We start from the raw sequence: 21,019 nt of genomic DNA on the forward strand, positions 1-21,019 counted from the left end.
ACTGAGCTGTGAGAGAGAACTGAGTCAAGCCCACGGAAAAGTACCGAAATAACGCCGGAAGTCAAACAGTTTGTGCGTAAAAATCTAAGCGTGGCATTTGGTACATTGCGCAAATAGGAGACAGGTGAGTTGTGGGGGATCAAAATGATCTCAACATTATTCTTTTCATTTTTGCAACATATGACTGTTTAAGTCTGTAGGATGTTTCTGGAGTTTTTGATTTTCCTATTTTGTAAATGACATCATTCTGTTTGCTTTTTATCTTAATATAAAACATTAATGGAGATTTCAGTTGATTTATTCAGTTGTACTCGACGCTGGTCCGCCCTGGCTGTTTCTACAACTCATTCTTCAATAAATGCTGATTATCTTCCCCTTTACTTCCATTCTGTGCACTTAACCTAGGATCTTATTTTGAAACCCAGCTCTCCGGAAGTTCATTTCCTCTTACCGTGGCTGCCTTTATGCGGGTCTCTTCTCAGTCAGGAACCTGACCCGCAGGACGATGGCGCTACCGCTGCTGCTGCTGCTGCTGCTGCTGGAGCTGGGTCTGTACGCCAGCTGTTTCGTCTGTGGGATTGTTACCGCCGCAACCATCACCATAGTGCAGGTGACTTCACCCAGAAATGAATCAACTAACTTCATCTTTGTGCTTCTTTTATCGCAACCCTCTTCCGGATAAACTCACTTTTCCAGTGCGCGTGTTGGTGCTACAAAGTTTCAACTTCACCAAAGAGACAGACAAAAAGAAAAATCTCTTTCGTGGCACGTTTTCATCTGTTTAATTCTGTACTTAACGACGTTTATTCATTTATTTAAGTTGTCTGTTTTAAAAAAAAAAAAATTTGAAATCAAAATAATTTTTTCAGATTATTTTATTTTCAACAGCATAATTATGTCCAACTTTTTACGTATCGTTAATTGTGAAAACCAGAGCGCGAAAAAACACGCACTTTTATCCTGGTTGCCTGTCTATGGTGAGTGTTGTTGCAAGTCTGTCGGTCTAAAAACATCGCAACGTTTAGTACGTTTTCCCTCATCAAACACACCCAGAGAGCATGAGGCTCCAGTATATTATACTATATATAAAGTCACACATTCCATTCATGTAATTAGCTGCGCTCCTTTTACGCTGCTGTCTAAATGATTTGTAAAAAAAGACGAGGTTCTTTTTTTAAGGCTTAAAAGTCCACTTTCTCTTCGATTAAACCAGGAAATGCGGGCATGGGAAAATATGCGCGTGACCGTGGATGTGCGCTCCCCTCGTCATGTGACCAGATGATCCTCGTGCCCAATTATTCTCTCTACTTCGTCATAGAAGTCAGATGCTGCGGCTCGTGTGTGCGTTCTGTTTTGTTGTTGCAATTCTACCAGTGATGAAGTTATTGAAACAATGTAATGAAAATGAGACTATTAGCCTGCATGTAAATGGAGCCAAATTGAAATTTCAAAATAAAATCTCTTGTCTCTCAGGGTAACTTTGGAGGCCGGTGCATGCTGTATGGACTTGTCAACTACAATGTTACAGCCGGCCTTATCGGGATCGAGTCGCCCAGCTCCCCGTCTCTGTGCTACTTCGTGTCGGCCATATCGGTCACGGTAGCAGTGGTGTGTTTCTCTGTGACTCTGTACTGGCTGTACACGTTCTACATCGACGGGGAAATGAGAAGGTAGCGGCATGTGTCATCAAACTGACTTTATAACTCTGTGAGCATCTTGTTCTCCTACTCTACTGCTTAGCCCTGTGGAAGCTTATGTTGCACGGCTTTTCAGACAACTTGAATTGTTGTTCAACTCGGGTTATATCAACGTTTGACAGCTGACTTTTAGATGATGAACTTTATTGATCACACACAGGAATATGGTGCTGATGCAAACATGTCATTTCCTCATTCGGTCAGAGGTTTCATTCTTCCTTCTGTCCCTTCTGATCTCCACAGGGATCACATGTGGATGAACATGATGATAGTTGTGAGCGGCGTCTTCCTCTTCTTCCTGCTCATCACGGGGTGCGTGGTGAAGATCGGACGGGACTCGCTCTGCAACTCGGTCATACAGAAGGTTCCCAACATCACCAGGTGGCACACACACACACACACACACACACTCTTTTCCCTTGGCATATAAATGCATATACCGATGGCTAACTGTATAACTTTGGAATCTAAGTGGATGCTTAATATATTTAGCTGCTGTTAACACATATTTATCAGGACACACAAGATGCGTTCAAACTGAAATATCTGTCACTTTCTAACATGTAATCTTTTGTCTCGCAAGCTGTGAGGAGGCCCAGACCAGAAAATGGGTCAGTCCGATTAGAGGGGGACGATTCTACAACAGTCTCTACAAAGCTGAGGTCAGTAGAACTCATTCCGTGTTTGATTTAATGTCTTGAATGGATATATGATGCACTTCTCCGAACTCTTTGCATTATGTTGACAAAGTACCAGTCAACATACCCAATCTACTGTGATTACAAACTACATATAGAGGGTGTGTCCATTACTAACTGCTCTGACTCAAGATGAAAGAGCTTCATGTGCCTCCCGTGTGTCACGTGTTGTCTCCCCCTCTCCTCAGACGGCAGTGTGGGTCAACCTCTTCCTCTGGCTCATCATCGGGGGTCTGGTGATCATCCAGAGGCGCCAGGGTTCAGGGTCAAATGTGATCGTAGGCGGGCCGGCCGGAGGGCTTTTCGGCGACGCCGGGGTGAGGGCCGAAGAGACGGAGCCATTTTTAAACCAGCCCCCAAGGCCACAGTGAAGGACGGAGGACTTACAGAAACACGCACGCGAGCACAGCATGACAATGTGGGAGTAGATGTGGGAAAAGGGTAAACGCGTTTAGTGAGCACTACGCTGCCGTTTGCAGGTTTGTCCAGTGAACACACTGTGAGATATTGTATGCAAGTAGTTACAATAGTTTGATCTTAGTTTGCTTTAGGGTGTTGCGGCTCTTAGATTCATATAATAGAAGATTCATCGCACCCTGATGAGGATGGGATTCGAACCCACGCGAGCACAGCACAATGGAGTCCGTCGCCTTAACCACTCTGGCACCTGGTCAGGTAAAGAGTTTTCATAACCAACAATGCTCTCAAGCCAACTTTTGACCACACGATCCAGAGGCTTCACCTGCTGACATGTTCATGTATCCGTTCCCCACATCTGCTCACGAAAGCCGCGTCAAATGTGTGATCACTGGATCACACAGACGTGTGTTTCTTCATTCAGGCGGTGTTTCTGTTTACATCACCAGAAATGGAAGTGTTTTTTCAGCCATTTCTTTTTTTATTTAATGTGCTCAGATTTTGTATTTTTTGATGTGACTGGCACATGTGTCCTTTTGTAAAAGTTTTTTTTTTCTCTTTTTTTTTAAAATCCTTTGAGAAGTTTGTGCTTTGTGTTTCTACGATGGGCCCAGCAGTTTTACTTCTGTATCTTTATTTATAATGAATTGTTTCATTTGACGTTGAGGCCAATTGTCATTTCTCTTCATTTTTCTCTCAAAGTGTTTGTCATGTGATCTCAGATAGTTCAGTCTAACTGTGTGAGGAAAAGAAACACTTGCTACGCCTCGAAACGGCGGCAATAACATTGTATTCACCACACAGTTTGAAGTGATGCTGCTTGCCACATGGTGCGCCACTTTTTAAACCAATAAACCAAAGAGTTCAAACACAGTGACTGAAATGTGCTTTCTGTGAATGTGTTAGTGTTGAACTGTGTCTCCCTCTGCTGCTCCGTATCAAGTACTCACTTGTACCGTTGTCATGTCTTGCTGCATGTGTGAATGGAGGAAAGTCTTACGATAACAAAGGCAATTATTTCTGAGTATCTGGATAAAGTTGTACGTTGCGTCATGAGACATAATCTTATTATTGTGGCTGTATGAACACTGAAGGGACACAAATACTGTATGTATTCTGCCATCCCATCCAAGTAATAAACAGCAAGGATTTATGACGGAACTAAATGTAGTTACTTTGCTTTAGCTCCTTTCCTTCCTCTAGAAGCCTGTTTCTGGTTTTGTCCCGGACAGCTGAACCTGCCTGTGAAATTTATTCATGATCAGTTTCACCACACAGAGCGAGGAATCTGACAATATCAGCAAGCCCAAAAATAAAGTCAGCCCTTATAATTATATTGGTATTATTGTGCATACTGTATACCCTGAAATATAGAACAATTGTGTGTCCACCAGACTCAAGATATTTCTAAATAAACAACTGAATTTCTTATTTAGAAACAGAATGTGGCGGCTGCACTAGTCGAACCATCAACCAGGCATCGTGAACTGTTTCACTGTTCTTTAAATTATGATGCGAGACATAAAGACACTTGTTTTGACTGGCTTTATATTTCTAGATTGAGTGCACGCTATCAAGTAATATTAAGTTACGGTTGATAAAAGTGTTCACTTTCCTGTCAGTGCTTTGCAGCCGGGCATCCTTCTGGCAAAAGACTGAGCAGCTGCATCACACCGTGTTCAGACGAGCACTCGCTATGTTGTCTTAAACTAAGCTCTGTTTGATGATGTTGGCTTTAGACTTTCGTGGAAGTCTGTTAAGTTTATATAGTTATTCTGATTTGTCACTTTGCCTTGATTTTTTTACCCGTCCTAATTAATGTACATACTTTGGGTGAATAAAATCCCTATTTGTCCCACTTTACCTGCTCTCCCAGCTTTATGCGTACCCTGGTCCCTCACACAGAACAAGCCATGAACTAGTGTGACCCGACAGGTCAACATGAACAGTTTACTGCTGCCAATACATCATGACTCATCTCACTTCCACTGTCTAATCTCTGTGGATTAACAAAGAGAGAGAGAGGATCGGGAAGACACAGCAGCACTCTGTGGGTTCTGAAAATCAATTTCCAACCGACACTTCCACCATCGTCACCTAAAGCCCCTTGAGTTACTGTCTGAGTCTGAAAAGGACAGCTGAGAGGAGAGAGAAGTCTGGAGAACGTTGAGGACTTTCTCACACTCGAGTCTCAGAAGAAAACCACAAAGCTTGTGATTAATTTGACTTTGGAGTGTCTGGTAAGACCTTTTCCCATCCTGTTACATTGGGCTACTGATCGGAAAAAGAGTCTGTGTGGATACAAACGAAGAAGAAACAACAGAGTGAAACACTGATAGAGACTGATGGTAGGAAAGGGACAAGAGCAGTGGCCACTGTAGACTGAGCTAAACCGTGATAAGCCTCTTTAAGCTACTTCACTCTCTACAGATCAAATGTTCTGTTTAAAACCTGGTGATCTGCTGGACTTCTGACTGTAGCTGTTGGCAGGATAGCTGTAGTTTACAGCCAAGTAATACAAACATGTATTTAAGTCTGTTTTCAAGCATCTGACTGCTTAAAGGTCCATGAACTAATCCTCGTTTGATGTCCAGCTCCTGTTTTGACCTCTGACCTCCATCCCTCTACCTCTGTCCAGAACATGTCTCTCTATCAGTGTGAATCCGTGGCAGCGTGGAGCGGGTGGTGACAACATGAACTGGTATGCAGGCTCCCATTGAAACCGCTGGATGAGGGGAGAGAAGAGAGACTCAAGGGAGAGATTTGGGGTCGACTTAAATAGTTCCCATAATGTAGGCCTAGTTACTTTTTGCTTTAGTCGGCGCAATGGAAGGAAAAAAAGCACTTTATCGATATCGACAGTTCTTTCAAAATGATCTCAAAATTTATTTTTTCATTTTTGCAACATATGACACGGTTTAAGTCGGTAGGCACTTTCTGGAGTTTTTGATTTTCCTTTTTTGTAAATCACATCATTCTGTTTGCTTTTTATCTTAATATAAAACATTAATGGAGATTTCAGTTGATTTATCCAGTCGTACTTGACGCTGGTCCGCCCCGGCTGTTTCACAACTCAGCACTGACTCGAGGGAAAGGGACCGTTGCGACTGCGCGCAGGATCTTATTTTGAAACCCAGCTCTCCGGAAGTTCATTTCCTCTTACCGTGGCTGCCTTTATGCGGGTCTCTTCTCAGTCAGGAGCCTGACCCGCAGGACGATGGCGCTGCCGCTGCTGCTGCTGGAGCTGGGTCTGTACGCCAGCAGCTTCTTCTGTGGGATGGTTACCGCCGCATCCATCACCATAGTGCAGGTGACTTCACCCAGAAATGAATCAACTAACTTCATCTTTGTGCTTCTTTTATCGCAACCCTCTTCCGGATAAACTCACTTTTCCAGTGCGCGTGTTGGTGCTACAAAGTTTCAACTTCACCAAAGAGACAGTGGCACGTTTTCATCTGTTTAATTCTGTACTTAACGACGTTTTTTGATTTATTTGCGTTATTGCCTACTTATTACGTATCGGTCACTGTCAAAACCAGAGCGCAATCAGATAAATAACTAAAAATAACATGACTTTCGTTTCTCTGTAAATGGTGAGTGTTGTTGCAAGTCTCGGACACACCCCCTCGTGTTTTTTTTCTTGTTTTTTTTCCTTCTATTACTATATTCGTCCCGGTAAGGGGGACATTTGTCTCTGCATTTGACGCATCCCTGTATCGGGAGCAGTGGGCTGCCCATGACAGGCGCCCGGGGAGCCGGCAGGGGTTCAGTGTCTTGCTCAGGGACACTTCGACACAGGACACGTCCCAGCCAAGGATCGAGCTAAACATCACAACGTTCAGTACGTTTCCCTCATCAAACACACTACAGTCCCTCAGAGAGAATGAGGCTACAGACGCCCACAAGTTCATTTGTTGAGGCTCAACGTCCAGAATCCCGAGGACGGGAGGACACAAGTAGTCAGTCTGCAATTCCACCTCAGCTGGTGGTGCTAATGAGTTTAATCCGGTTTTTTACTGTTACGTATTTTTTTACAATCAAACTAAATATGACAACCCTGATTTTTTCGTTTTCATTTAAAATAAAAAAAGAATATATATATATAATTATATGATTATACATATTATTGTATATATCTATAATTGTGTGTGTATATATATATATATATATATATATATATATATATACATAAAATGGTGTGTATACATATAGTTGTATGATTTCTCCTCCGCTATTGTTCCCTGTTGCTGGTGCAAATGCATTCTGGGATATTTGTCTGTCCCAAGTACACACAAGTCACCTCCAATGCATCCCCGGTAAAATGGGCAGAGCAAGCCACATCCGGGCATTTGGACCGTGCTTGGCTCGATGCAGACTTTCGAATAGGAACAGTACTTTGGGCTGAGACTGATGACGTTTCACAAGTACAGACAAGAACACATATTGAGAAAGGCGTCATGTGACCAGATGATCCTCGTGCCCAACTATTCTCTCTACTTCTTTATAGAGGTCAGATGCTGCAGCTCGTGTGTGTGTGTGTGTGTTCTATTTAGTTTTTGCAATTCCACCAGTAACGAATATGAAGTTATTGAAACAATGTAATGAAAATGAGACTATTAGCCTGCATGTAAATGGAGCCAAATTGAAATTTCAAAATAAAATCTCTTGTCTCTCAGGGTAACTTTGGAGGCCGGTGCATGCTGTATGGACTTGTCAACTACAATGTTAAAGCCGGCCTTATCGGGATCGAGTCGCCCAGCTCCCCGTCTCTGTGCTACTTCGTGACGACCATATCGGTCATGGTAGTAGTGGTGTGTTTCCCTGTGACTCTGTACTGGCTGTACACGTTGTGCATGTGCGGGGAAATCACAAGGTAGTGGCACGTGTTGTGAAACTTACTTTATAACTCTGTGAGCATCTTGTTCTCCAGCTCTACTGCTTAGCCCTGTGGAAGCTTATGTTACACGGCTTTTCATGCAAGAATATCTAAGCTGATGCAAATTTTTTAATTTGGCACACATCAATGTTGCCACTCAAAATAGCAACGCAATATGATGTTAAAGCTGATACCAATATCCCATATGGTATTTCTCCACCCATTTAACCCACTACAGGTATTCATGTGTTAAAGAATTGTACTACAAATGCGTGTACAAAAGACGTGCACCCCAACAAAAACACTTTGCAGATTGCTACCAAAACAAAGACCCAATTCTAGCAATACCACAACATGCCAAACTGTCAACTATCAAAGCTTGACTTATTGTAATATTGCTTATTAAATCTATTATTGGCCAGAGTTGTATTCTTGTTGGCGTGACACAGTGAAGCAGCATGAAGGGAAACTCAACCCAGACTTAAAATCCGGACAGAATAGCGTTTCTGAAGGTCTAACAGTACACGCTGCAGAGCTGGTGAGGAGGCGGAAAAAAACATTGAAGTAGAATCAAAAACGGATCAAAAAGAGAACATGAGCCATAGGTGTGCTGTTGTAACGCAGTCATATGTGCGTTTGACTTAATTTCCTCATTTGTTCAGAGGTTTAATTTTCCTTTCTGTCCCTTCTCTTCTCCACAGGGGGCGGATGCGTATGAACCTGATGATTGCTGTGAGCGGCGTCTTCCTCTTCTTCCTGCTCATCACGGGGTGCGTGGTGAAGATCGGACGGGACTCGCTCTGCAACTCGGTCATACAGAGCGTTCCCAACATCACCAGGTGGCACACACACACACACACACACACACACACACTCTTTTCCCTTGGCATATAAATGCATATACCGATGGCTAACTGTATAACTTTGGAATCTAAGTGGATGCTTAATATATTTAGCTGCTGTTGACACATATTTACCAGGACACAAAAGATGCGTTCAAACTGAAATATCTGTCACTTTCTAACATGTAATCTTTTGTCTCGCAAGCTGTGAGGAGGCCCAGACCAGAAAATGGGTCAGTCCGATTAGAGGGGGACGATTCTACATCGGTCTACACGATGCCGGGGTCAGTAAGACTCATTCCGTGTTTGATTTAATGTCTTGAATGGATATATTATGCACTTCTCATAACTCTTTTCATTATGTTGACAAAGTACCAGTCAACATACCCAATCTACTGTGATTACAAACTAGGGAAAATACATTTTACAATATTTTCATGTTCAGCTCAAACGTTCCCTTTTATTCATCTACAACACAAAATGATCTTGCTGATATAGTGGCGGCTGCTGTAAAGTATCACTTAGGCCACAGCCACACTCATACGTTTTTGTTTTAAAACGATCTCCATCCACGCAGCGTTTCAGCATCGTTTTCAAAATGACCTCCGTCCAGACTAAAACGTCTGAAAACGAATATCACGTGACTGTTCACGTACACCGGGCATGCAGGTGGGTGCCGGTGTAAACAGGAAGTAGATTGGTTCCTTAGGTAAAAATATACGACAGAGTAATAAAGTAGTCTTTAACAATGAAAGGTCGTGTTTGATACTTAAGATCTTCCTCTATAAACACAAACAGACACACTTCGTGGAAAGTTTTAGAAGTTTTATTTTTCAGACTTATGCTGCGTTCACACCGGTCCCGTTGATTTTTTGACGCACTGCACAATCGCGTCCTGGAAGCCGTTCACCTGGCCGCCATTTCTTTCCGCTGTCAACCATGAAAGGAATAAGGACAATTGCTGCTTTGTACGTGTTGTGGAAGTCCCTCAAACATCGGAATGCCAAACGCCGTCATGTCTGGTTCATAATATTGTTCAGAGGAGCTCCGTGGATTGTATCGAGCTGTATTCACTGTGTCTAGCAAGCCACAGGTCGCTGTTTACTACAGCTGTAGGAACACAAAATAAACTGATTTGGCTGTGATTCAACGGAAAATAAACCGACAAAAAGGGACTCCGAAATAACTACGTAATGATGCCGATTTGTACTTGTCTTCTCCGACAAAAAGGGACTCCGAAATAACTACGTAATGATACCGATTTGTAGGTTACTGGTCTTCTCAATGGAGCTCTGATGGATCGGTGCTAGGCTATGCTAACATCGTAGCAGCTCCACCAGCACTCAATAACGTCACGTAGACGTAAATACGGCAGCGTCTATTCATTGTTTGTACCGTATGGTTTACACACACACACATGTATACACATAGTTTGGTCCGGTCTCTGTTGATATGAGGTATCGTAGCGCTCTGGGTGAACACAGACGGCTACAGGATTTATTTCCTGATTCAACAACGGCAGGAAGCCAGTGATGACAGGGCGAGCAACTCAACGCTGATAGGCTATCGCGCCACAGCGTCACGCGATTATTTCGCAGAAGTTGAAAAATTTCAACTCGCGCGTTGGCGATTTTGCGGCGTCCAACGCAGAAACACGTCCAACGCGCCGCGCCATCGCAAAATCGCGGCGCACCAGTCTCATCGCGTCTGTGCATAGACTTTGTATGTAATCTCGACGCGCGTCAAAAAATCAACGCGACCGGTGTGAACGCAGCTTTAGTTGCAGCACTGCGGGTCTATCTCTCTCTCACACACATCAAATTGACTTTAAAATGACTCCCCCCCCCCCCCCTCAGACGGCAGTGTGGGTCAACTTCTTCCTCTGGCTCATCATCTTGCTGTTAGTGATCGTCCAGAGGCTCGAGGATTCAGGGTCAAAGGTGATCAGAGGAGGGCACAGACGCAGGCGGGGCCGCCGTCGCTTGCCCCGCAACGCAGAGACGGAGCCATTTTTCAACCAGCCCGCAAGGCCACAATGAAGGACGGGCGACACGGAGGACTTACAGAAACACGCAATGGAATAGAACTCCATCTCAAGCCGCTGTTTGACCACAAGATCCAGAGGCTTGACCTGCTGACATGTTCCCGTTACTCACATCTACTCACGAAAGCCACGTCAAATGTGTGATCACTGGATCACACAGACGTGCGTTTCTTCATTCAGGCGGTGTTTCTGTTTACATCACCAGAAATGGAAGAGTGTTTTTTTGCAGGTACTTTTTATTTTTTTGATGAATGTTTTTTTGTCTTTTTACCATTTCAGAAGTTTGTGCTTTGTGTCTCTACGATGAGCCCAGCAGTTTCACGTCTGTATCTTTATTCTTTATTTATAATGAATTGTTTCATTTGACATTGAGGCCAATTGTCATGTGATCTCAGATAGTTCAGTCTAACTGTGTGAGAAAAAGAAACACTTGCTACGGCTCGAAACGTTATGTGACAATAATTCAAGGCTGGTTTTTACCTGACACATGGTGCCACTTTTTAAACAAATAAACCAAAGAGTTAAAACACAGTGACTCAAATGTGCTTTCTCTTGATGCATTAGTGTTGAACTGTGTCTCCCTCTGCTGGTCCGTAACAAGTACTCACCTGTACCTTTGTCATGTTTTGTTTCATGTGTGAATGGAGACGCTGATTGCGTCTGATTCTCATGGTTCTACACAAAAGACAGAAAGAGATTACAACATGAGATAAGTTCTAATCACAACAAGAATACTGTATTTATTCTGCCATCCCATCAAAGTGATGAACAGCAGGAATTTATGACAAAACTAAAGGTAGTTCTGAGTTCAGAATATATCAGCAAGCCCAAAAATAAAGTCAGCCCTTAAAATGATATTGGTATTATTGTTCAAAATAAAGATTATGAATATACATTAAGAAGAGTCAATTTTTGCACTGGTATTGTAACTGCATACCCTGAAATATAGAACAATTGTTTGGCCACCAGACTCAAGATATTTCTAAATGAACAACAAAAAACGATTTTATTTCTTATTTTGAAACAGAACAAGGTACAAACTAGTGTCACCAGCAGTTACCAGGTCAAAATAAAGACTTTACTCCTGCTATTACGACATGACTCCTCTCTTTCCTTAACTGTCTAATCTCTGTGGATTAACTGACCTATCTTGAGCCGCAAGGTAGAAGACTAAATTCATTGGAGAGAGAGAGAGAGAGAGAGAGAGACGGATGCTGACGGAGAACGGAAAGTGATAATAGAAGAATATCGGGAAGACAGCAGCACTCTGGGAGGAACTTCGCTGGTTCTGTAAGTCAATTTCCAACCGACACAAAAGGACAGCTGAGAGGAGAGAGAAGTCTGGAGAACGTTGAGGACTTTCTCACACTCGAGTCTCAGAAGAAAACCACAAAGCTTGTGATTAATTTGACTTTGGAGTGTCTGGTAAGACCTTTTCCCATCCTGTTATATTGGGCTACTGATCGGAAAAAGAGTCTGTGTGGATACAAACGAAGAAGAAACAACAGAGTGAAACACTGATAGAGACTGATGGTAGGAAAGGGACAAGAGCAGTGGCCACTGTAGACTGAGCTAAACCGTGATAAGCCTCTTTAAGCTACTTCACTCTCTACAGATCAAACCTGGTGATCTGCTGGACTTCTGACTGTAGCTGTTGGCAGGATAGCTGTAGTTTACAGCCAAGTAATACAAACATGTATTTAAGTCTGTTTTCAAGCATCTGACTGCTTAAAGGTCCATGAACTAATCCTCGTTTGATGTTCAGCTCCTGTTTTGACCTCTGACCTCCATCCCTCTACCTCTGTCCAGAACATGTCTCTCAATCAGTGTGAATCCGTGGCGGTGAGCGTGGAGTCCCTCTTGAGCGACGCCAAGAGGATGCAGATGCAGTGCCGGGAACGCAGCGAGCAGCTGTCCACGGCCGCCACGCAGCTGAGGGTGGAGTCGGCCGCCCTGAGGGAGCAGTGCGAGTCCGCACAGCTCGACATGGCCCACATCCGCCGGCAGCTGGACGACCTGATGGACACCAAATCAGCCTTCGAAGCCAGGGAGGGGCAGGCGAGCAAACTCAGCAGGTATCTGTGAGGACACGAGGAAGAGGGGGGGGGGGGGCGGGTGGTGACGTCATGAACTGGTATGCAGGCGCTCATTGAAACCGCTGGATGAGGGGAGAGAAAGAGAGAAGGTTTCAGGAGGAAACGAGAAGAGTTTATAGTTATAGTTCCCAGAATATAGTTACTTTTTGCTTTTGTCGGAGCAATGGTTGGAAAAAAAGCACTTTATCGATATTGACAGTTCTTTCATCTTCTTCTTAGCCTTTTTGCTGCATGTGAAACATACACGTGTGAATATGCACAATAATGTAATCCCTCTCCTCTTTCTCCCCTTTAATGTCAAATAAACCACGTCCAAATACATGCTTGTCTCTTGCTATTCTGCAGCATAAGTTCTCCCTTTGTGTTGACATGGTATGAATAAAAGTTTGTCTAATTGTGTCAAATATGTGTTTCCCTAAATGTGACATTTTGATTCAGTACGTATACTACAGTAAAAACATTTCAGCAAGTAAAATATTGTTTAATAGAATTTCCAAAGAACCTGGCTCGTCATCATCGCAGCTTTATCATATAACTGGGACCAGTACTGTATGTAAAAGTGTTTTCAATGTGTTTAGTAATCAGTTATTTACGCATTCTTCTAATAATTCCATTTCGCAGTTACATGCATGTTAACTTTTCCCCCCTGTTGCCTTTGTTTGATGCCGTTCCTGCTTTCCTATTTTATTGATTTTGTTGTCGAAAAAGTGTTCCTCTATTGTGAACGGTTTCTCCTCTCGTCTTGTTTGTCTCTCTTTTCCTCTTAAAGAGCCGTCCTGCTACCAGCTCAGTAATTGTTGGAATGCTGTTAAGCATTCCAACAACAGCATTCCAACTATTGTTATCCTGTTTCTTTATTCAACTTCTATTTCTTCCGTCGCACCTCTTCTTCTCCTTCATTAGTGATGTTGATAAACACAGACTCACTCCTCTCTCCCTCGCTCTCTCTGTGTGTCTCTCTCATACAGTCATTCAGGTCTTAGGGATCTTTAGAGGTATTTCTCTCTCATTGTTGGAATGCTGTTAATGCTGTTAACAAATGATGTAAGCTGTAAAAGATAAAACATCGTACAATCTCTAAATGAGAAATGCATTTTCTAGTTAAATAGCATTGCTTGCATGCTCAAACAGTGAAGAAGCCGTACCAATGTGACCCTTGGGGGGGAACAGCCTTAGCCTCGTGCTGCAGCAGAGAACACAACAGCATCCACAAGGGGGAGAAACCCTACAACTGCAGCTTCCGCAAGACGAGCTTCAGCCAGCTGTCTGAACTGAAGCCACACCAGTTCTCTCAGAAAGGAGAGAAACCATACCAATGCAACCTGTGTGAGAAAGGCTTTCCAGTCTTGTCACCTAGAACAGCAGCAAATTCACTATTAAGAAGAAGGAGAATAATTTCTCAGCTAATCACCTTGGAGAAAATTAAGACAGGCCTCACTTGTACATGCAGCCAGTGAGGGAAGTGCTGCTACAGAGACAACGGTCTCGCAAGCGACCAGACCAACAGAAGTCATATCACTGGAGTCACACCAGGGGACGACCGCAGACAAAGCTTCACTTTGCAGGCAGAGTTGAAATCCCACCGATGTGTTGGTGTGCGGCAGAGAAACCGTACAGATGCGATAAGGGTGGCAAACGCTCCATGTGGGTTACAAACACTGTACCACTGTGGGCTCTGCTGGAAGAGCTTCATCGCGGATGTCTCAGGACGCATCAAATAATTCACACGAGAGAAACCATACCAAAAACCATCTCTGCACACTCACTGTACAGAAAATCCTGCAGCCACTTGATGTGCCTGAAGAGCTTCAAGTGATCTCTCCAGATATACTGTTCTACCGTATGATCTAAATGTAAGTTAATGATCAATTAACAGAATTTCGGTTCATTTTTATTTTTCTTAACCAATTCTTAGTACCTGTCTATCCACATTTTCCGGTCAGTTTATGAAGAAGTGCATGTCAGGAGTTGAGATTCTCCCCCAGTGCTGGAGCTGTGCCTAGATATTACATGTGTGCATGGGGTAGAACCTACAGTCTATGGGTACAACACATGCGCAGTGAAATCTGGTCTGCACCTGTGCAAAGGACTGCTTAATGTCACTGAGGCGTCTGCAGGGAGATTGTCATAGTAGCCTTCTTTGTGGGTGAGACATAATTAAATTAGAGTACCTAGACAGCGCCTGAGCAGACACCTTCATGTCCAGCGCCATCTGTTGTAACCCTCCGACATCGCAGCTCCAGTTACTGCACTGCGCATGTGTCCTACGCCACAGCTCAGGCACGTGTCCCGGTCTTCATTTAATAGCCTGGGTAGTGGGGTGCCAGCAGTTTGTGAATATAGTACAAAAACAACAACACCACCGCAGTCAAATTAAATATCACGTCCTTGTGAGTTATGGTACCTTGGCGCACTAAAACAATGTTGCATCTGCCTTAATACATCACTGGTGGACTGCACGACCAGGTGAGCGCGCTAAGTGACGCAAATCAAACACCCGTGCAGGTACATGTGTTAGCTGTGTCTAGCTAACATGCTACATGCTACATGCTACAATGGCGGATCCTTCAGAAGTGACTTCTGCTTTTATTTTCGGAACTTTGCAACTTTGTATATCTCCAGTGACGTGTGTGTGTGTGTGTGGGGCCTTGCTGTTTTTTAAGGATGGTCCCTGGTGTCACTATGGATTCTCATTTAGTTGGAAACATGTTGAACTGGGACAGAGAAGCCGGGACTGGTTATAACAGGACCAGAGAGGCTTGAGTGGAACGGTTATGTGTTTTTAGAATGAACGAGCAGAGAAGCTGGACCAGACTGAGGAGCACGAGGCTCGCAGAACGAGGTCCAGACAGGTGAGTAGCCCACAACAACACCTTTAATCCCTCCAGATAACAGGCCAACACTGCACACTCTTTTCCTCCAGAACGAGGGGGGATTTCGCCCTTTCTGTCAGACTTCAGGTCTTTTTTCAAATTTAATATTTCTGTAGTTTTGACATTGTGTTAGAAAATGTGAACCTGTCCTTCTCTATTTCCAGACTGTGGTTATGGTCACACATTGTCTTTCAGAGTCCAATCACTCACTGTGGTTGGGTAGTTTGCATCTGTGTACTTTTCTTTTCTTAGTGCCAGCTATGTTTGTGGTTTGTGTGGTGAGCGTGTGACATCATTCCAGTCAGTGATGTATTTGTGTCAAGTTATAATTAGGTCAAATCTAATCTAATAGTGTAACTGCTCTGAGCCTGGCAGAAGTGAGAGGTCCACCAGACTCGGGGCCATTCTGCTGAGCGGACTCCTGTATAATATATATAGTGTGATTTAAAAAAAGTTCAAAACATTTTTTTAGGTGGGCGTCAGTAATTGTAAAATCCTGGCTGTGGTCCCGTTTTTACAGCCTGCAAACCTGGAGCAGGAATCGATTGCAAGAACACGCGAAACCTTGTGTCACAAAAGATTACAATTTTAATTACCGTTATAAATCATTCTATAAATACATGGTTGTCACATCATTAAGAACTTATTTTAAATAGCAATAGATAACAAACAAGCAGTCGGGTGGGTGGTCGGTCGCTGAGGGTCAAAAGCGTGGAAAATAACAACACAACCATCTTCTGGGTCTCGTGGAGACAACACTGTTCGTGGAAGTAGCTGGGAATGTGTGTGTGAAGTTTGGTTTTTGCCGCTGGTCTTCAGTTAGATCCTCCTGTTATCACCGTTCTGAAAGAGAAAATGAGAAAGGGCTTACAGGAAGAAAGAAATGGAGTTTGTATATTCATGCAAACGAGTGGACGGGCAGACTCACTTTCAACTTTCTTCTTTAATGGTGCCAGTGCTGCTTTGGCCTGAAAAACACACGGAGACAAATTGACCATAATATATATGTAACTATGATTCATTTAGCTGGTTACCTGAGTGTAATTTCAGTGTTGACCTTACTTACACTCAATTAAGGTGAAGAAAAGTGGGAGCTGAAATAGCTTCTCATGTTTTACCTTCTTGATGGCGGCCCAGTCTTCAAGGATGTCGATGTCTCTCAACATGTAGACGATGAACGGCCCTGTGAGACAGAGAGAGTCGAGTTGAGCCGCCTGTCCGCAGGAGGCAAATAGACTTACACATACTGCTTGTGTCAGAATAGAAGCTGACGGGAGAACGATGAGGTCGGCAGGTGACGAATAAATCAGAAAAGGTGAAGTTTTACCTGAAACCAGAGCTACTTTCTTTTTCCTCTCCGACCCACTCAGCAGGTTCTTCCTTTTACACTTCTTGCCCCTCATCTCATCGCTCCACTCTGGGATAAGAAAATATATTTTTCATTACATCCCACTGTTTTTATTGATCTCGTAACTTTGCAGAATGTATGTAACCACGGTTCTAATGTTCAGCAAGATATCAACAGTGTTTTGTCCAAACATTAGTAATGGCAATTAAAGTATACGGTAGCTTTTTCGAAATCAACAAGACTGATACCGATGACATTGTCGCCTGTACCCGAGGTGATGTCTATATTCTGTCTGTCCTCGTCCAGTCTTCTTATCTTCTCCAGCAGTTCGGACTTCATGGCATCAAACAGCAGCGTCCGCTCACTCTGTAACCCGCAGGCAGAAATCCAGACACAGTTTTTAGGTTTGCAGTGATTTTCTCCAATAGCATTGTGCGAGTGTCCGTGTGCAGTACATAGTGTATTTGTGTGTGTATTACCTCCAGGTGCTGCCTTGCTCCTTGTTGTTCACACTCGTACTTGTGTTGGATCACCTGGAGACACAGCTCTCTGTACACTCCTGCAGTTAAAGACAGAGTGGGGCGACTTTTAGATTATTTTGTTATTATCGCGTTTGACTGCATGTCAATCTTTTAAACCACCTTTGTATTACTGGCTGTAATTTAACACCCACTCACTAATGAAGCAAAGATTTCAAGATGCCCGACACAGACCGCTTCCTATTGAACACAGCTAAAGGAACTGTAAATTGGCAGAATAGGTAACTTACCAACAAGACATTATTTTATGTGTCGAAGTAAGACATTCCCTAAGTTTATACCACATTCACCCTTCAATCCGTAGATTATATTTACACATAGCACAGTGGGTCCTCCTAACTCCCTTCACTCTGCTACAGAGGTTAATGTTTGTTAAACAGCCCCACCCAGTGGCCAGGTGTTGTATCATGCTAGTTGAGACATTGAGAATATTTAAAAAAATACTTGATATCTATCTATCTATCTTTTTTTATATATATATATATATATATATATATATATATATATATATATATATATATATATATATATATATATCTCGTTTTGTTTTTTAAACTTCCATGCCAAGAAAGCCACATTGAATTAAATTAAGGAAACTCCTGTCTATACCCGACACACGATTATCTCTGCTGGAAAACACATGTTGCTCATTGTGCCGTGTGTCCTAATATTGGCCCATATTGTGAGCATCACTCCACTGTGGTCAAAGTGACTTGCAGTGCGTCCTTGTGTGTTTTAACTTACCAGCCACTTGTGTTTGTATCTGCATGCTTTCCTGGAGTGCGACCAGTGGCTCTCTGTATTCTCCAGCCTTCCCTGTCAGCACCTCGTCCAGCTTCACTTTCACCTGGTTCTGCCGCTCCCGAAACAACCTGCAATCACACGGTGAAGTCAGTCTTCCGTTCTTTCTTTTCCTTCCATTCTTCACACCGGGTGGGGACGCTGTGTCAAGTTTCTTCACCCCTCCTGTTTCCACTTACTTGTCTTTCAGCTCTTGAAATTGTTTTTCCAGATCCAGCATCTCATCCAGACATTCTCCTCTCCTCCGCTCACAGTCTTCATCATCCATCTCTTCACAGAGGACAGGGAGAGACACAGAAATGGTGAAAAAACAAAAGTGGCATTGCCTTCAATCAGACAACATTTCACTTCGCTTTACCTGAACTCTCCTCCTCATCTTCACTATCGTCCAAGTCGCTGTCCCGCTCCTCTGCGCTGTCCTCCATGGTGTCCTCTCCTCCTCCTCTGTCATCCTCTCGCGGTTGCTCCACCTCTCCGTTGGCCTCGGGAAGTTGCGACTCTCCTTCTGCCTCCATCTCCTCCTCCGGCTCCCTCACATGGGGTTGGGCGGGCATTGGCTGGCTGAGACACATGCAGAGACACACACAGACTATACCACGGTGTGTTGACCTCTCCTTCTCTTGTTGAGCTGCTTCATTGATCAGTGATTGTCATTTGGTAAACTGGGTTACTCATGTGTTCTGACGTTTGTTCATTTATTTACACATTATTGTGTATTTGTTGAATGCTGGTGAGGTCTCTGGTTCTGTATGAACATGTTTCCCACCACCAAAAGTCAAAATATTCTAAGTTAAATAGCACCATTACATGAATTTATTTATTTTGCTTTTTTCTTAAGAGTTAACTAAAAATTACACGAACAACTGCAAAGGTGTCTCATGTCCTAATTTGCAAAAGAAACATGTAAAAAGGCTTATCGTCAAAAGTATCACAATTGCAATACTTGGACTATAAACAACACATCTTATGCATCCACGACTGAAGAAGTAAATGTACTCGCATTTAAAATGACAGATAACTAAATATAGAAATATTGTGGGCAATAGGTTTAAAATAGCTATTTTAGCTTTCACTTCTGCTGCACACTGTTATCATTCACTTGTGTTATTTTGCTCAATATGGGCGATGTTGACGAATGACGACACTGCAGATGGGTTGATTATAGTAAGCCACAAAGAAGAGAACAGAGAGGAGACAAAGGGATACAACTCTGTTGGTAAAACAGAGACGTGTCCGTGGTTTGGTTGTGGATTGTAGCTTACTGTGCAGTTGGAAAATAATTTGAATAGAATAACATTGTGAAGCCCGTGGCACATCGAGCTGCCGTGTGACTTCCGGGGATCTGTCAAGCAAACTAGAAAAACAGCACAAGACGGGACATTTTAAATATTTTGTTTGGCGGAAGGCAAAAAAAAGACACAATTAAAATTATTCACCTCACACTGCTGTTAGTAGCGCGTTATGGAAAATAACTCCAAACGGAGCCTAAACTTTTTCTATCAACTTTTTCTACGTTCATTAACAGGACTTTTATTTTGTTACCCACCGGAAGTGCTGTTTCAGTTGAGCCTCTCTTGACCACTGGTAGCTTCCGTGATGTCATACAGTAAAACAGTGAACGTTATGAACTCGACGGCGGTGTTTACACTAAAAATAACGAGCCGAACTCAGTCCGAAGCTGTTATACCTCCGGTGTCTTTTACTTACAACCCCAAATTAATTTAACGAGACTCGGTGCCTCTTTTCACGTCAAATTACCGGCATAAAAAGCACCGTGAAGTCAAGTGCATCACTAGCTAACCATTGAAAGCACACAGCGACGAAACGACTCCGCACACTGTGAACACCGTTCAAGTTGATTCATTCACGAATATGTTCTCTGTGCGTTTGGGAGTTAACAATATAATCAGCGTTTAAATGCCAGGAAGTACGTTGAAGCACCGCCAACGTAGCTTTCATTCTGACCGTATCTTCCAAATGTACATGGATTATAAGTAACGTTATCCGTCCGTGTAGGCGACGCTGTTTGTAAACAGAAAACCCTCTTTTTCACCGGACATGACAGTGACCACACGAGTCTGCTCACCTTCTCCCGCTGCTCGGCACTAGAAAGTTAAAGCATCATTTTCTATATTTCCAATAAAAAAAAAGTACTTCCTCTTCACTTCAAGTCTTTAGTTCGACACTTTGCCGGACTCTACAACCCGCGAATCCAACCAATCAGCGTCGAGCCGTAATGCAGGACCCGGGATGACCGACAGGAGCCCCTCCCCCCAGACGTCGCGTGTCCAATCAAAACGCTAAAGCAGGTTTAGTGGACCAATCATAATCCAGTTTAGTGTTGCTAACTATCAGAATTAACAAATAGGCTGGACTTTATAAAAAGTACCGCGTAGCTCCCTTTTTTCAATCTCAATCTCAATATTACTCATATAATATCGTAAAATATGATATCATATAATATACTATATAATATAATGCTGCTGCCCAGACTTCTCAGGTCATATTACACATGCATTACAACAAATACAATGATTACAGGCTGAAATAAAAACGCAACTAAAACGATACACATTTTGAATGTGTATCGTTTTAGTTGAGTTTGTATAAAGTCTTGACTGTTGGAAGCATCATTAGCTTATGAGACTCAGCCATCATTCTACTGGTGTTGAGCATCATTCTTACTTTTTTATATTTAATATTTTTACTCTGTTTTTATTGCTTTGCTTTACAATTTCCCTGTACCTATAAATGCTGCTGTAGCAAAAAAAAAAGTCCCCTTGCGGGA

The 21,019-nt window shown here is 43.0% G+C and overlaps 2 protein-coding genes across 4 annotated transcripts; one reads left to right on the forward strand and one right to left on the reverse strand.

Moving 5' to 3' along the window:
- The first annotated feature begins 494 nt into the window (after positions 1–494).
- tmem179ba (transmembrane protein 179Ba) lies at positions 495–11,289 on the forward strand. Its single transcript, XM_079295888.1, has 10 exons — positions 495–610; positions 1,474–1,670; positions 1,941–2,078; positions 2,281–2,359; positions 2,584–2,762; positions 6,011–6,122; positions 7,489–7,685; positions 8,390–8,527; positions 8,736–8,814; positions 10,387–11,289. The coding sequence occupies exons 1-10, from the start codon at positions 506–508 to the stop codon at positions 10,567–10,569; spliced, it is 1,407 nt and encodes a 468-aa protein (XP_079152014.1). The 5' UTR covers positions 495–505; the 3' UTR covers positions 10,570–11,289.
- A 4,862-nt stretch (positions 11,290–16,151) lies between these two features.
- Positions 16,152–20,457, reverse strand: brms1 (BRMS1 transcriptional repressor and anoikis regulator; the record flags this gene model as incomplete). 3 transcript variants are annotated; one of them, XM_079295979.1, is made up of 10 exons in its annotated part: positions 16,152–16,386; positions 16,472–16,511; positions 16,662–16,726; positions 16,871–16,960; positions 17,140–17,257; positions 17,371–17,450; positions 18,175–18,302; positions 18,411–18,501; positions 18,590–18,792; positions 20,318–20,457. In XM_079295979.1, the coding sequence occupies 9 exons, from the start codon at positions 18,783–18,785 to the stop codon at positions 16,379–16,381; spliced, it is 816 nt and encodes a 271-aa protein (XP_079152105.1). In that variant the 3' UTR covers positions 16,152–16,378. The 3 variants fall into 3 exon arrangements, with proteins under 3 accessions (XP_079152105.1, XP_079152106.1, XP_079152104.1); XM_079295980.1 differs by lacking the exon at positions 20,318–20,457 and having other exon boundaries at positions 17,161–17,257; positions 18,590–18,803; XM_079295978.1 differs by lacking the exon at positions 20,318–20,457 and having other exon boundaries at positions 18,590–18,803.
- Positions 20,458–21,019: the final 562 nt, after the last annotated feature.

Source organism: Melanostigma gelatinosum, assembly GCF_949748355.1.
Source record: "Melanostigma gelatinosum genome assembly, chromosome: 23".
NCBI lineage: Eukaryota > Metazoa > Chordata > Actinopteri > Perciformes > Zoarcidae > Melanostigma > Melanostigma gelatinosum.